Here is a 16,727-nt window from a genome sequence, read left to right on the forward strand (position 1 = left end):
AACGGTTGATTTTCAGTTTCGCATTTTGTTTTCGTGAAATATATGGCCCAGATATCATTTGCATTTACCGGTATTAATTCGCTTGTACAGAGAAGGCTTTGGATAACGAAATGTTCAGTTAACCAGTTAAAAAGTGCATGGCTTTGAACACTTGATATCGGAGTTCAGTTATCGCGTTTCCAGTAGCCGCGATAACACGAATAGGTCAGGCACGAAAAGTGCTTGTGCAGCAATCCGGTGCGCATATGTAAACTACTCTTCTTACACGCAGCTCACAAATTTATAACGAGGAAAACAATTAAATGCTAATAACTCTACCTAACAGAGAAATTTAAATACATTATCGATTAATCGGAAACTATCGATAATACGACATTTAACTGGATATCTTTTTTTTAACGTCGCCTCACTGTAAAAATAATATTTAAAAATGCAAACGGCTGTAGAGCAAATCGTATATTAATTTATGACTTTTAGCTATTAAAAGCTTTTAAAAAATATATTGAATAATTAAAATTATTCATGTCGTAAATGAATTTCGATAATAAATTGTGAGCACACGACAAGATTAAATTGAAAAAAAAATTTATTACGCGGCATGTAGAGCGCTTAAAATGTTTAAAGGTCACTTTTTATTGATATCCCTATACTCAGAGCGAGAGAAAATTTCATTTTAAGTTAGCGCATTACTGATTGCATTAACTTTGTAATATTCCGGTGTAAGTAAGTTACGACTCTTTCGTTATCGCAAGTTAGAATCGCGACTACTAATATAAAGCAGACTTCGAATAAAGTATTAACGTGTTATACTTCGTCGCCATTAAAACAATTCACGGAGAGAGAGAGAGAGATTTACTTTAATACATATTATCTGCACTGCCTAACATAAACCGAATTTTCTCTACTTCATAGCCACACATTTTGATTTTGATACTTTTGTAGGGACAATAAAAATATAATTTTTTCTTTAACAAAAGATATCCAAACAATTAAATTACATAATTCTTGATTGGATATTTTCTCTACTTCGTAGCCACATATTTTGATTTTGGTTTCAACTAATTAAAAGAACATATAGATGGAATTATTGTATATAAAACATTTTGTTTTACGTTATACCGGATTCTTCACTCTTTTTCGCCCGTCGATTTTTCACGCTTTGAGGACCGTGCATTTGCGTATGGTTATACGATTACAATCGACGGTGCGCATCGATAAAATCAAAATGATTCGTAATTCGAGACTCGCGGCATCCGACGGTATCGTACGCGAGCACAATGGGGGCCACGAGCCGGAACCTAGGATCGGGGAATCGAAGGACGAAGCGCGATTAAAATCGACGCCGTCGCTGCCGTCGTCGGAACGGCAGCGGAAAACAAAAGCTTTTTAATCCCGACGCTGCATCCGCGCCCGTCGACAGACGGACAAATTTTTCAGATTCGTCATTCGCCCGGGATTAAGATTGAAGAGACTCTGTGGCTCTGCGAACGAGCGAGCGAGCGAACGAACGAACGAACGAACGGACGGACGGACGGATGGACGAATGGCGAATGATCGACGAATAACGGCGGAAGAGAGAACATCGATCGAGCCTCCATTAACTCCGACGACGTCGTCGCCGGTCGGTCCTACCCTCTTCCGCTAATCGATAGGTGACCTTATCTTGTCAAGGGTTACCGGCGCCCATAAATCTTCGGCCTTTTTCTCGGAGTAAGTTCAAGGGAGGGTACAGCCGCGATAGAAAAGACGCCGCGGATATACTGCGGCATAACTCGCACGGTATAGCGGGCGCGGTATAAGCGATGCAACTTGGATGAGGGATATAACATCGTTGTCCCGGGTATCGCGTATACGTTGTCCCGGGAAAATCAATAGGAATGCCGACTTCCGCTCGGCAAACAAGTTTCCGGCTCTACGCGAGTCCTCCTCGTTACTTTCAGCCAAGTTCGAGAGGGAGAGACGTTCGGCGTTCTTCCAGTTTTTCTCTCCCTCCCGTACCGCGGTTCTCCTTCGGTAATTATACCGGATTAATGCCAGCCGAGCTGCCATATCGATTTTGCAGCGATGAATTATAAGCAAAGCACTTTCGTTTCTTGCCGCTGTAATCGATACTTGGTTTATGAGGGAGGAACTTTGAAAATAATTAATTTCAACGATTAACTTTACATGCACCGAGTGTTCAACGAGCGCCATGCATTTTCACTCTGCGGGGCCACGTTACAAAAACATAACTCTTGTATTTCTTGAGGAGCTAGCACACGAATGGTAACTTAATTTCCGTTTAATTCGCCTTTACTTCCGCTCTACCCATCGCTCGTACATGACTAATATGAGTCGAGTAAAATATTAAGTCTTTATCAGTGCGAATATCACAGTTCCCAAGGAAACGCGGGCTTAATGTTGCTTTTGACGCTGGCAAAGCGTCAAAACGTATTAAGCCGAAAAAGGGGATAAATTGCATGATGAGTAATATCGAGGGAAAAAAATCAGAATGTCATTATCGGCGCCGTAACTCAATATATCCTTTGAAGTCCAGAACTGTAATGAAGGGCTAACTGTGTTACCGGGTCTCCATAAAGCGGACTACAATATATTTTATTTATTTAGAGCGGCGCGCGACGTAGGAGGCCGCGATATTCACCGCGCGTAATTACTGTCCATCAGGATCCTCTTTAGACTCCCGGCGTTCACTTCGTTTAAGTACGTATACGTGCAGTAATTCCTCAAAGGCACCCGCGCGCTCGATGCCACTCGGTGTTTCTTGTCTTCCATCACGGCTGTCGTTCGCCCTGGCAATAAGCCACAGTCACGCCTGAGATTAATTTCGCACAAAATTTAACGGGAGCCCCGGCTACAACCCGCCTCTAAAGTTACGGCCTAAGTGCTTTACGATGTACCATTTACGAGCCGCCGTTTTACGTCTGTTTAAATTCAATATACACTCTTTGCGCCTGCACAAGTTCCTGGAGCGCCTCTGTGTACCTTATAGCTAGCTCTCAGGCACCTTAGGTAGAGCTGGAGGGCACGAGGAAAGGATACGAGGGCCAGCGTAATGCCCTCCTCTTAATCGAGTCGATACTCTACGCATCTCATCTTCGAGAATCAGAGACGACCTCGGTTTCTATATTTCTGCATATGCAGATCGCAAAAACGTCAAGTATAATTCGTAAAGAACAACGGTAATAATATTTTTGCAAGTTCGACCGCGTTTAAAGAGACGTCGATCGGAATCTGATTTGTAAAAAGAGAATAGAAGCGATTAGCAGGTGACACTTGGCTACGCCAAGTCGAAATATAGCGTTTTAGTGGTGTTTACGTGTGCAGTCGCACCGCGGCAGAAACAAGCCGGGTTTTACCGAAAGGAGCAGCTGCAATCCGACCGTTCTATTCCCGATGTCGGTCACGTAGGTTTGATATCACGTATTAGGAACATATAAGCACGATGCGAATGCACGTCCTCGCCTCTCGATAAACCATTTGTCCCATTCTTGGCGGAAGTACATCCGACAGGAGGCGTCGACATTCGTCAAAGTGTCGTTAAGCAAGAAAACTAGAAGCGCGTGTCGTTCGAGTAACCGATGTAGGAAGCAGATTCACGATTTGTGCAAGTTCTTCGTGAAAGCGGGAAACCCCGCCAGCAGAATGCCAATAGTGATTTTCCAGTGTGAGTTATGGTGACTCGTCACCACGCCGGAAAAAGACGGAATACGCTTATAAAATGTAAATTACAGTAACGCCTATATAAAAGAAGATAATTAAGCAGGTGGTTATCAGCTGATGCGCCGCGAGCTTCCTCCTCGAGCACGCGGGTAGCTTCCACAAATCGAATCCTCGTGCACTATAATGCGTGTCATCTAATATTAAACATTCTCCACGTTGCAATTTCGCTAGACAATTAATGGTGGAGCATGCGTCCTTTTATAAAAATAGAAGTAGGCTTTTTTCAGCCCCGTCCTCGACACCGCGATTTCTCCCCCTCGTCAGTCTACCATATTTAGATCGCACCCTTTTTTACGAATACGTAAAAATAACCGATCACCATTACTTCCCACGCGTTCTGAGATACCGCAGGAAACACGTTGAACTGTATCCAGGGCGGGGGGGAAGATCTGCTGTAGAAGAGATCCATTCGATACGGTCAGTCCAACAAATTGCGTGCGTTGTACATACAGGTGGCTGTAAACAACGTCGCCGGTTTACATGCGGCGGCGATTGTCTGTGGCGGTCGCGCTAAAATGATGCGCGAAACAAACGGGCTGGCAGGCGATGTAACGAGCGCGACCTGGTCGCGTCGCGCCAGTAAATTGCGACCACTTTAATTTCGCGGCCGCCACCCCCGCGTCTCGCCGCCGCCGTCGCCGCGCCGTATTACTTACCCGGCGAAAAACATAAGAAGAAACCATGAGCCCGGCACGGCGTACACCAGTATCGCATCCTCCGCGTGCCGATCGCCGGCGATACGACATGGAATGCACGCGAGAATGAGCAGATTGCTGATCACGAATATCAACTTGGCCGGTTCGTGGCTCTGAAATGCAAATGCGCGCAGGCGGAACGTTAGCGCGGCCGCATGCACTCTTGCAACGTTTCAGGAACGTCCGCAGGGGAATCGATATTTTCGTGCAATTTCGATACCTCACCGTATATAACGGCTGCGTCACGACGGCGACGACGCACAAAGTGAAATTTGCTCGATGCGTAAGGAAAGATCGAGGGAGGAAACCGCTGAGGGCATTGTGTACAGATTTGCGGCATTACTAGGCATTTTTGGGGCATTAATTTGGGCATTAAGTCTTGCTGGGGCATTATAAAGATAATAAGATCAACAACCATTTTTCTGAGGCTCGATGTATCAAACATTAATTAAAAGAACGTAATGTAGGGGACCTCTGTGAAGTTGGCACCTCATGTCTCAAAAATCTTTTTTTTTCAGTTCTGCATGCACCCCGAATTATCGCCCCCCCCCCCTACATTGCGTTCCTTTAATTAATGAGATAAAGTAATGCCCACTGGACATTAGTGGGTATTGGTGTACAAGATTTCGGTCAGCGGTTTCCCCCTCGGCAAAGACGGAGAGACGGTGCTTCGATGGTACGATTGTCCCTCTATCGTCTTTAAGGCCGTTTCAGTTTTCAATTAATGTCAAAGAATTTCCAAAATTTTTAAGACGCTTCATGTGAGACGAACTTGTAAAAAAATGTGAGACGAAAGATGAAGTTGTATACGTTTTTCTTGAAGAGGAGTCGCGACGTTACGTGATAATCGTGGTGCTAACAAACGGCAAGCCAAACATCGCTAGCTTGTATCTACACTGATAAAACATTTATGTACACGTAGATTGGGCAAATTACACATTGTGCGACGACGCGGCTGCGGGCTGGTGCGCGTTAACGTTTTTGAATCGTCGCGGTATTAATTACCCGCAAATCGAAGCGGATACACGGACTCGCATTTAATAATGCAGCGATATAGCTTACGTCCGATTGTATTGGACCGGAGCGACGTATGTGTACTATTGATCCAGCACAAGCAATAACCAACACGATATGTATATGTAGATTCCCTCTTAATTGATAGATATGGATAGATAACCGATAGGCACGCTAATGCGCCGATATCTCGCGCATTTTTCCGATATCCGCGAGAATTCTCTAGCCGAAAAACGCACACGGTATCAATTATATTGTTCACGATACGTATTACAAAATGAATACGGTTGTAATGTTTTCCCTAAACTAGGAAGTAGAGTCAAACTGATTGCGAAGAGGAATTTTAATTGAGAGCCGCTTCTAATTCGCCGGCGAAAAAGAATCCATCTTTACTATCGAGGACATGTGACGAAATGCCACATTTACCAAAAATGCTTTCAACGCAATCAATCACTGCCGGCAGTGGTTTCCCTGAGATTTCAGTACTCCATGATATCCAACCGTAATGCGATGTCAATTAAATTAAATAAAGAGACATTAAATTATTATGCCGCGTTTAACGCTGATTTATTATGGATCTAATAAAGAATTAAGTTGCCTCTTTATCTACGTAATCATCGCCAGCCACGATACATCGTTTCTGATTGGACGCGTGGATTACCGTTATTGATAAAAAAAAAAAAATAAAAGACCGAAAGAGCCAATCGTCAGACCGCCGTTCTTGTCGCTATACCGCTACACGTAATACCTCGGTAATCATCGGCCTATCCTTCTCTTATTCTTCGGGCTCATTAATGCATGAAAGATTAGTACCACGAACGTGCAGCTTCCTTTGGCAACCGTAGGATATACCTCGGCGCATCCATAGATCCGTGATCCGTTACAGTTCACCAGCCTCGGGATTTGCGTAACTGGCTACATTTAGCCGGTATCGCCGTACCGAAATTGCACCGTTGAGTATCGGCATTTGCGAAGCATCACGAAACAACGGGATATTTCGCGACCGGGAGAAACGAAGATGGTGCAGCGACGGTAGGAAACAGGAGCGTTTTAACGGGGGCTTACCCGGGGTATCCTAGATCTTATTCGTTATACAAAATATTAATTATTCGGAAATGGATCCGTTGGAATTGCGGGTCCTCTTTTTCATGCCGATTGCGCCTCGCGAATTTTACTTACGCAACTTCGTGCGCGCAATAATCTGAGGGAAAATTATCTCCGTAAAATCTAATTCTCGTCTCTGTAAAATTTAATTAACCTGTTCGAAGTTATTCCGTCCCTCTCCGCAGGAGCGTTTTCCGGCGAAAGGCAGTTGACACAGTGCAACAGAGTGAATCATTTCGTCCTTCTTGTTTGCCGAGTGTTAAACAAGGACGAAATAATTCACGGCCGCGCCGTGTCTCCCCGCTGGAAAACGCCTAAAGTCCCCTGGCGTGGATTTGTAACCGAGTGACCGACAAAACACCCCTTACAGTCTTACGTTTCCAGCTCTTACGTATCTCCGCGTTACATTCTTCGCTCGGTAACGCGAGAGTGGGCTTCGCCGGTCCGTATTTTTGCGATTGGCTTTGCTTCTCGAGATAAGTGAGCCGCAAAGTTCAGACCCGAACGGTAAAACGCTCCTGGCTGGCCGGGGAAAAATCGCACGAGGGAAAAAGTGCACGGGCCTACCTACCAGTTGCTTCAGGAACGACAGCGGGCCGATGTTGACCATCTCGCCGCCCAGCTGCACCAGGATGTAATTGAGCACGCCCAGCACGGTGATGCACTCCGCCGCGGTGCGGACGACGTCCGTTATCTCCTCGGGCCACTGCAGCAGCACGGCCTCCATGCCCGCGGGCCTGAAGTACACGGCTAAGGACAGCGAGGCCAGGTGAAACACCAAGATAATCAATCGCTTCAGGAACTGCAACTTTTCAGCGGAGAATAGATGTCGGCGTATGCACCCACGGAACTTTCCGCATCGATTGGCCGGAACATAAGAGCAAAGTTTTACGAGCGGTAATATAGGGGCGGACTCGCGAAAATATCGCCGGTCCCGGGGCTAAGCTCAGGGGGGGGGGCGCCTGGATATACCCATTTCGAGCATTTGCGAAGATCGATTTCTCGCGCATATTTCAGGCCGCTCGTCCGCTGTATCTGCGTTCTCGGATTCTCAGCAAACCGAAAACGTAATTTACGGCCGGGAGATCGATAGCCTCCCGAGATTATTTCGTTACGTCAAGTACAACGGAAATCATCTTTCTCTCTCGCTGCGTATCTAACATCGCCGCGTATGTTTACCCGTGAGTGACATCAATTCCAAATATAGCGAAATTTTGTAGCTCGCGAACGGCAGCTCGCACGCCACTGCTGGCCCGCGCCATGTACCCCGTGTTATCGCGCGATAATCCAATTACCAGACGCGACGTTTAACGTCTTTCGCTTTATCTTCTAGCGCGCGTTATTGCGCCACTTGTTTTTCCTTTTTCCTTTTTATTTTTTTATTTTTTTAAAGTAATCGCACGCGCGCTTCGCTTAACGGATAAAAACCGTTTTAACGAGCCGCTTAGATATTGACTCCGGTACGATCCGATAATAGGAGAATCATAGCCAAACCGGACACAGTAATACTGCATATTGCGTCTACGTGCGGTTCGTGTGCGGCCGTGATTAGTGCCATAAATGGGACACGTTATGGACGCGGTGCAGTTATAATATGCGCGATACGCACGCCCGTCTGCTGAAGCCTTCGGCGTACGTACGAAAGCTCGTTTGTGATGCGATCGTAATTGCAATCAACCCGCCCGTATAACTTCGATAGCCATCGTTTCGAAATTGTGAGCCACCATGGACCCGCGACAGACTGACTTGAAATAACCGGCGCAATTATACCGCCATCGCCGGAAGCCTCATCGACGTCACTCGACCGATCGACCCGAGTGTTAATCGTTCCAAGTCACTCGAGAGAGAGAGAAACGGGGGGGAGGAGGGGGAGAGAAAGAGAGAAAGAGATAAATCGCATTCGACGTCGCGCTGGCAAACGGCGCGACGATATCCCCCCGCATTGTGGACGCGTGTATCTACGCTCGTATCTGCACGCGAGACCGCGTAAAATTTTGACATCCGTTTTATCAACTTTGAATGAGTGTGTCCGCGCGCCGTTCTTCGTCCAAAATTCACGTCTTCCAATCATTCACGTCGCTCTAATCGTTTGGCTCCCCCCTGAGTCGTTTATCTGAAATAACGGTCTTAAAAATACATCGAAATTTACAAGTTTTAGAAACTCGATAAAAACCGTGTTTGATGATATTATCCGATCTCTCTCTCTCTCTCTCTCTCTTTCTACCCCCTCCGCCCTTCTCTCGTAAGTAACCTAAGTAGCTTTGCGAAGTAACATGTTATTTATCGGCAATTGTCCAGGTGGCTTATGTGTTGTCAACGACATAAAATATATAAGCGAAAAAGTATCGCAACGTGAGCTGCTCTTGCGATGTAAGCCGATCTTTCTCAAAGTGCTCGCGTAAAGATTTCCCAAAAATATAGTTTGACGACAAAAATCTAAAATTGCCTCCCACCAAACAGAAATATCTTTAACTGCATGCCGGCATATCGCATATGAAAGATTGATTTGTTAACGAGCTTAGGATTGATTCGCCGTTAAGTTTAGCGGATCCGATTAAAAAGTTACTCGAGGGGAGTGATAAGCTTTTAGCAGAAATAAATTTTCGAATAGTTTCGAGTAAACTCGATGTAAACCACGTTATTTTAATGTCATTTAAATATTATCTAATGAAAATACGTCGCTTAAAAGTTATGCCCGGAGAAGGCATTGGAGAAACACACAATCTCGTAATCCCTAATTTTTAATACACTTCTCGACGTAAAGCACTTAATTACGCAAACACACAAAATACGAAAAATAGAAGATTAAAGAACCAAAAGAATCCGTTTTCTTTTTGGTGCTTCAAGTTACGCACGGAACAGAAAAAAAAAGATCTCCCTTTGTCGACGTAGGAATCGGTTATGCGAATATACAAGGTTATGAGCTGTGAATAAAAAGCAGCCATTATATTTTATGAAAGAACAAAGCAACTTGTGAATATCACAATATAATTCTGCAAATTCTAATATCATGTATAACTTTCTAACTTTGACGTACTATTCATTAAAATACTTTTTATTGTCGAACATAATAGACATTATTCAAGCTAGTTTTGGGAAAGAGGCGGCTATTTATCCTTTGAATTTCGTATTCCGAGGGGGTGTACGAAAAAAAAATGGGGTATTCAAAATAACAGTAAGAGAAGATTTAATAAAAGATGAGGCCAGGGTGTGCGTGCGTGTACGTGTGCGCGCTGTGCGATTCTATTGTAACAAAGGGGATCTCAGGTCGTCGTGGCAAAGTCAGGCATAAAGACGAAGAGACGATGAAAAACTCCGAAATATAGTAACGCCTTATAATTCAGCGAGAAACGAGCGGGAACGCCATCACGTGGACGCACTTACTCGCGCGAAGGTCTTCCATTTTTCCTCAAGTAATCGCTGAATAATACCACCGTCCAGCATGTCCAAGTGCTCCTCCTTCGTACCGTTCAGAATGATAAATAGCGCAGAGTTCCAGTCTGAAATAGAAATTCGGAGAGAGCCATTTGCGGTTAATGGAACATCGCTTTAGGGTTTACGCCGCGATAATTATGGGTTTTGCATTAGTGAGCGTGCATATAGCACGATGTATATACATATAGGGCAGGTGCAGGTGCGAGAGCGGGTCTTTTCGGCGCCCTCTTTTCCACCCCGGCGCAGGCACGGCGCGGCGAAACATCCGGCACCGAAAGATTTCCGCCTGTGGAGACGGAAATTTTCCGTCGCCGCCATGTGTCGTCGCCGGTACCGTACGGCCAAAGGATAAATCCGCGGCGCGCATTAAAGTTTCATTCGAAAATGTTCGCAATGGCCGGAGAATGGTACGGCATTCCCTCGAAAAAGATAAAAAAAAAGAGACACGCCAGACGTTTATGTACACCGGTGCGGACGAACTGGGCAATCCATGGCGACGCGGGACCCGGACAGTTCCATCGCCGTAGGTCGACGTTTAAATATTTGAATCACGATTACTGACTTTTAAACATTTTAGCAGGATCGATATAGAGTACGCCTTTCGCCCTGCCGAATCGCGTCGTGCAATATTAAGTGCAACGTTCATGTGCAGCGTTACGGGGAGAGACTCGGTAGTGTATCGATCGCATGCATCTGTCGTCGCACTTCGCCCGGCTTTGGCGCGAGTGCTAAAGTAATTGGAACTTGGAGGATTGTATCCTCGGGAGTCCTTAATTACCGCTCGACACCGGGCGAAGGTGCGCACGGTAGCTTGACCCGTCAAAAACATCATTTCCCGGACGGGAAACGGTCCAGAGCGGCCGCCATTATTTCAGCCGTTATTTTAGCGCTTTGATACTCGTTCGAATATTGACTTTTATTCTTAAATAAAACCTTAGAAAGACGTGGCCAGGTCTTAAGATAGAATTCTAAATTCCGATAACGAGTTTCGTGACTCGCTCGTACAGCAGACGTTACACTGATTGAGATTCTCAAATTGAAATCCCTCACCCCCCCCCCTCCCCGTGCATTTATAATTCAAGGGGGTTATTCGGATTTCAGACGAGTCAATCGAGCGATAAAATCCGCTGCGCGCGGATCGGACGCTAACGTCGATACCCTCGATCATTCCGGCTCTCAATTTTGCATGACGACCGCTGATCTCCCGGCTCGAAACCGGTCGGTATCCGCGGCGAAGTTACTAACGCGTGTCCGTTACCGCAGCACGTAATTATATCTGACTTTGGAACACGGAGCCGCGATAGTTTTCCCCGAGCTTCCTCCTGGCGCATCCTCGGCCACTATCTACCAACCTCGACCGGACATTGAACCGAGCTTAAATAACAAAGTACCACTTTGGGCGCTTCATTTCTCACGATCGGCAGTAATTATTTCGGAGGACCGGTCGTGAAGTTAATGAGAAAGAGAGAGAGAGAGAGAGAAAGTACTTTCGAGGTAGATAAACTTACTAATTAGAACCGTGACGGTACAATTTAAATCCGCGTAGGCTAAAATACGAACGAGATCTCTTTTCGAAATTATAAATTAAATAATAAATGTAAAATATCCAAATTGGAAATAATTCGCAAGTCGCTTAAGGAAGCTAAAGCTTTTAATAACGCAAAGTCTTAAGCTTGTCCAACTTGTGTATATATAAATCCACCTTCGGCTCAAGATAAAAGAAAAGTTACTCGATTACAGAAAGTAACCTTAAGAATAAATTTATTATCAGCACTGACTCTGTATAAAATAATCCTTTGTTTGGCTCGTCTTTATGGGATTTACCACGGAATCTTATTTTCTAAGGATCTCTATTATTGTCGTCGCGATAAAGCCTGCGATATGCGATTCTGTGCCGGATACTCTCGAAATAGATATCGGCACACCTCTACATTTTTCTCGGGTCGACAAGTCGATAGGTTCTGGTATCGAAGTTAAATAATAGAAGAGAAGGGAAGCTCCGTGAAAGCTCAACGGATAATTAAAATCGCGTGAGCGTCTACTGGGTGTCGTCAAGTTTGCAAGGGTGATGTTTTTTTCAACGCGGATTTCGTTTACACTCGATGTTCGATACTGAAAACTAACTGCATTACGAATTAAATATCGAAAGTATAAACCGATGTCTGTATCTTCTCGTCTACCTGATTTCAAGTGGATATTTTAATGAGGAGAAATTTAAAATTAATCAACGACGATAAACGATAAAACTTTCCAAATTTCACGTTCATAAAAAGATTTTTTAATTGTAACGTATTTAAATGGAACACCCTGTATGTAGCTACAGTTCCGGACTTTTTGGTGCACCAATACGAGTTCTATGGTATCATACTGCTCAAAAATACAAATTTAAACATACCCGTTACACATAAGAGCAGAGAGTCGTTTTGTTGACATTTAATTTTTTCGTTCCTTTCATAATGCGTGACATTACCATACACTACACGAATAATGCTATGACTTTTTACCCGAAGAAAATTATTACATGCAAAAATAAAACTCTTTTATTTGACATTTTTGCTGTAACGTAACACGCGGTTGACCGTAAACTCATTAATTTAATCATTAAATGTAAACTATAAATTTTACTAAAACAATTAACTTTGCTTAATAAGCTTCATTAATAACTTGGCAATTGTGAAACTACGATGCATTTACGAAATTACACCTCTCTTGAACTATGTATGGAAAATAATTTATTTATATTTTCTACGGTTAAAACATTATACTTTTATAGATATACGTATCTTTACTCTCGGAATTTGAATTTCATATGTCAATACAGTTGCAACTTTCTAAACGATCCTTAAGTAAAATAGAATGCAGAAAATTTTTGGCACGCAATTTCAAACGATACATATTTTTCTCCCCGTATACACCACACGCACTCGGGGGCAAATTTTATATCGCGGGTCGTTTCGAACTCGAAAGCTGCTGTAGTCCTCTTACGTAACGTCGCTTACGTGCTAAGGAAAAGTCTGAAATAAGAGCCTGTGCAACGTGAAAGATGGCAACCGTCTTAACGATCGCGCGCCCTCGGGAATCTGTTCCCGGTCAGGAATACCGTAAGCGGTTTGGTGTTAGCATCGCCGTGATTACATGCGTACGAGACTTTCATCGACGCGATTACTTGCAGACTAATATCTTTTGCGCTACAAAAAAAATACAAGTATAACGCATAAATGCCTCGGCCCTCTCCCCGCTCTCTTTCTCTCAACAGAGCATAAACTGCCTGCAATAAAAATTGCAACATTCCATAATTTTTATTTCGAAACTTCTTCCGATCTGGCATTCACACGCCACGCTTATATACTTCTACGTATCTGCGTTGCTAACAGAATTAATTTTTAATTAACCCGCGAATAGTGGCGCCGCGAAAAATGACAGCGTTGATTGCGCGCGGGTTGTCTCGGGGGTTGGAGCGCGGAGTCCAGTTTCTAGCGCGGATGCGATACCGGAAGTTGGCGAAAATAACATTTTACGCGTACGTCACGCGTTCACGACGCGGCCCGCGGATTAAAACGGGGGAAAAAAAAGCGTCGGCAGGGCCGAGACGAGGGGAATGGCTTTTCTGCTGAAAGCTCGACCTTTGACCGCCGTCACCGAGGCTCTTTTGGCCAACCGCCACCATCCACCCTCACTTTTCGATTCCGCCCTCTCTCTCTCTCTCTCTCTCTCGCTTGCTCGCTCCCTCGCTCTTTCACTCCAGCCTCGGTTTGGAGTAATTAAGCGTGCCCGTAGGAGAGACGTACCGAAAGTTCGGCTCGCCTCGCTATAGCACTGTCCTCTCGCCGCCGTGGTTACTTTCCTCGGGCGACCCCGGCCGGCGCGACGCCGCCACCCTTTGCGAAATCGGGCGACGGCTCGTGCCCCGGTGGAGACGCCCACGCCACGAGGGGGATAGGATAGGTGGGCTAGGGCGGCGGCCAGGAAGGATCGAAGGGATAATGGATTCCGAAACTAAATGAAACGCAAGCTCCCGACGCCGCGCCGCGTCGCGCCGCGTCGGGTCCGCGGCTAATCTCGAAACTTCGTTAAATGCCCGTAATTGCATCCTGCTACGACCCACCACGCTCCCAGGCATCCGCGTCGCGCTTCGCGGTGCTTGTACTCGCGAACAACTCAGGGGGGGGGGGGGGTACCTGGGGCAGGTACGTACGACGACGAACGCATCCATTTCTCGGCAACGCTCTCCGTGCCCGGCCGCGAACTTCGATACAGTTTCACGCAAGTTCGACTGACGGCCCTCTTAAAATGCGAACGGCAGCACGCAAAACTTTCCCCTGCCCTTTCCTCCCCTCCCCCTTCGCCGTTCCGCGGTTCTTTGTTGGGAAATTTTGGTGACATGACAAACGCCGTGGGTAAAATCGAATTGCATCGCCACCCTGGACGGGAGGGAGATGCCCCTACGGGGATACCACTATGGCTGCTTCACATTCGAATGCGGGCGAGCATTCGCTGACAATACTTTATGGTATTCCAAAGATCGGTTACTTCGTCAAATCGAATCAATTTGAGATCTGCGTCGTGAACTTTGCGATCGTATTCGCGTAGCAAAATTTGGCGTAAATATTTCAAGTCTCGCGCGAGACCGTTCTCTCGAATTGCTCTTACAATTAGATTGTCGCTGATATCAGTCGCTTTAATCTTTTCGTGACAAATTCGTTTTTTTTTTCATTTTTGCTGATGTGTTCTTTTTTCCAGAAATAGAGTACGCATATTAAATTATTGAGTTTTTTTAGACTTTGTAAGTGGGACATATTTGTCGCAGCGGTCACGGGAGGACTAATAAAATAAATGTGAACCCGGCAGTCAAAATCGGAAAGACATTAATAACGCGGAGATCTTTTGGCAGAGCTCGCTGTATACATAAAATTAAATGTACCGTGTATAAAGCATCGACCTCGAATTACATCGCTGCAGTTTGCATCGCGCTTCCTAGAACGATTTCATTTATCTCGCTGGATACCAATTAAATGAGGAATCGACTTCGATTCTAAATTACCGTCAAAGCAGGGAAATATCGACGCGATAACGATGGTAAGGGCGGCGATAACGAGCCAATATCAGCTGGTTTTTACCGGGACGTGTTATTCGCGTGTCGGGCCAAGTTGTTGGCAGTATGGTTTACTATCCGCCTGCGTCCTATGTTCGACGTAGGAAAACTTTGTGAAATCTCTTTCCTTTTCCCCCCCCCCCCCGGAAACTTTACAACCCGATTTTGTCCTCGATTTTGTCCTCGTATCCAATTTTACGGGAGAAGATAGTCCCTTCTTGTACTCGCTATATTGGTTCTCTCTCTGTCTCTCTCTCTGTCTCCTTTCTCTTCCCCTGTCGTCAACACTCGTGTCGCAATTTTTGCTCTATTGCCGCCTTCTTCTTGTTGGGACGCTTTACACGGGGGTAAGCCGTTGGAAACCGTGCGAACAATTTTACATAAGTTGCGCATATAATGCAGCACGAAAAAACTCAACGCGGAATAATTTACCGAATATTTCAAAGACGTTCCCGACGGCGCACTTTATTCCTGAGGTGTGTTATAACGTTTGAGATTAAAAAAGGAGACAAGAAAACAGAATAGACGGTAGCGTGTAGTGAGAAGTGAAATTAAACTACTAACTTACTTTATAACTGAGAGCAAAGTCTCCCTTAAAAAAAATACAATATGTGCACAAAGAATTGAAAAGGGCATGAATTACAAATAGCCAGAATAATAGCAGAAGTAAAATACACAGCTGAAAGCATTGCGCGAATGTGTTCTTTGAAACTAGTAACCGAAAGAAAATCGCGTAAATCTAGAAACACTTCGAATATTCTTTTTCAATCAAGAAAACCGTGTGTTTCGTGCGTGAGAAAGATTTGATTGCCACTTCTCTAACGCAAATTAGAGCAAATTTTTGCACGAATAAAAAGATCGAGAGCGAACGAGAATGAGAGAGGAAGAAGGAAAGAGAGGGTGGCGCTCCAGGGGGGGGGGAGGAGGAACAAAAGGAACAACGAGACTCTCTCCCTCGCGCTGCAGTGTCGCTACTATTTGGGAACATCTCGGCCTTGACTCGTCGCAATTAACTCGGGAACATGCGACAAAGTGAGGGCCCACTTGAAGATGCACAATTCAGTGGGCCGTGGATAACGATTCTCGTAGAGCCCAGACCGGCGTAATTCGATTAGCTTTACGACGTACTTGTTCTGCCGTCGGGTAGCAGCGTGTCGAGGGCATTGAGAGGGTACGCCGCGCAAGTGATATTACTGTAACGCCAGAACTCCCGCGCGGACAGCTCCAGCATCTCACGGAAGACCTCGGCACGCCCCAGCTGGCAGGCGAGTGTCAACGGGGTCAGGCCCGCGGCATTCACGATTCCGTTGCGAGCAGGAAGCTTCGGATGTCGCAGTGCGTAGCCGAACATGTCCTACGTCAAATAACAGTTCTCTACGCGAGCTGTTTTGGAACGGTGGACCATGTTGGCAGAAATGTCAATATCCGCGTTTCACTACTTCAGGGGCGAAATAAAAAATTGTTGGGATAGCATAAACGGAATTAGAAAAAAAAACACAGATCATTATATTTATAAAAAAAAACTTGAAAAGTCGAAACAGTCAAAAGTGACACGGTAGTAAAATCTATTAAAAAATATATTGCACCGTTACGATAGCACTTGCTCAATGGAAACATTACGGAGAGAAAAGAAGGTGTCTTTTTTTTTTAAAAAAAAAGCAAGAGAG

At 45.2% G+C, this 16,727-nt stretch overlaps 1 protein-coding gene across 5 annotated transcripts in view; it reads right to left on the reverse strand.

The window, feature by feature from the left end:
* The window catches only part of LOC105559855, a 28,224-nt gene that overhangs the window by 9,421 nt on the left and 2,076 nt on the right, over nucleotides 1–16,727 (reverse strand). Inside the window, exons 2-5 of one of the 5 annotated variants that reach the window (XM_012008469.1) lie at nucleotides 16,255–16,414; nucleotides 9,918–10,033; nucleotides 7,105–7,341; nucleotides 4,377–4,528 (exon numbers count right to left, since the gene is read on the reverse strand). In XM_012008469.1, the coding sequence (XP_011863859.1) occupies nucleotides 4,377–4,528; nucleotides 7,105–7,341; nucleotides 9,918–10,033; nucleotides 16,255–16,414 (665 nt within the window). Of the gene's footprint in view, nucleotides 1–4,376; nucleotides 4,529–7,104; nucleotides 7,342–9,917; nucleotides 10,034–16,188; nucleotides 16,415–16,727 lie in introns of all 5 variants that reach the window. The other 4 variants (XM_012008468.1, XM_012008471.1, XM_012008470.1 and 1 more) reach the window with 4 other exon arrangements.

The sequence above is a fragment of the Vollenhovia emeryi genome, unplaced genomic scaffold, assembly GCF_000949405.1.
Source record: "Vollenhovia emeryi isolate VEMERY1.0 unplaced genomic scaffold, V.emery_V1.0 DF939251.1, whole genome shotgun sequence".
NCBI classification, from domain to species: Eukaryota; Metazoa; Arthropoda; class Insecta; order Hymenoptera; family Formicidae; genus Vollenhovia; species Vollenhovia emeryi.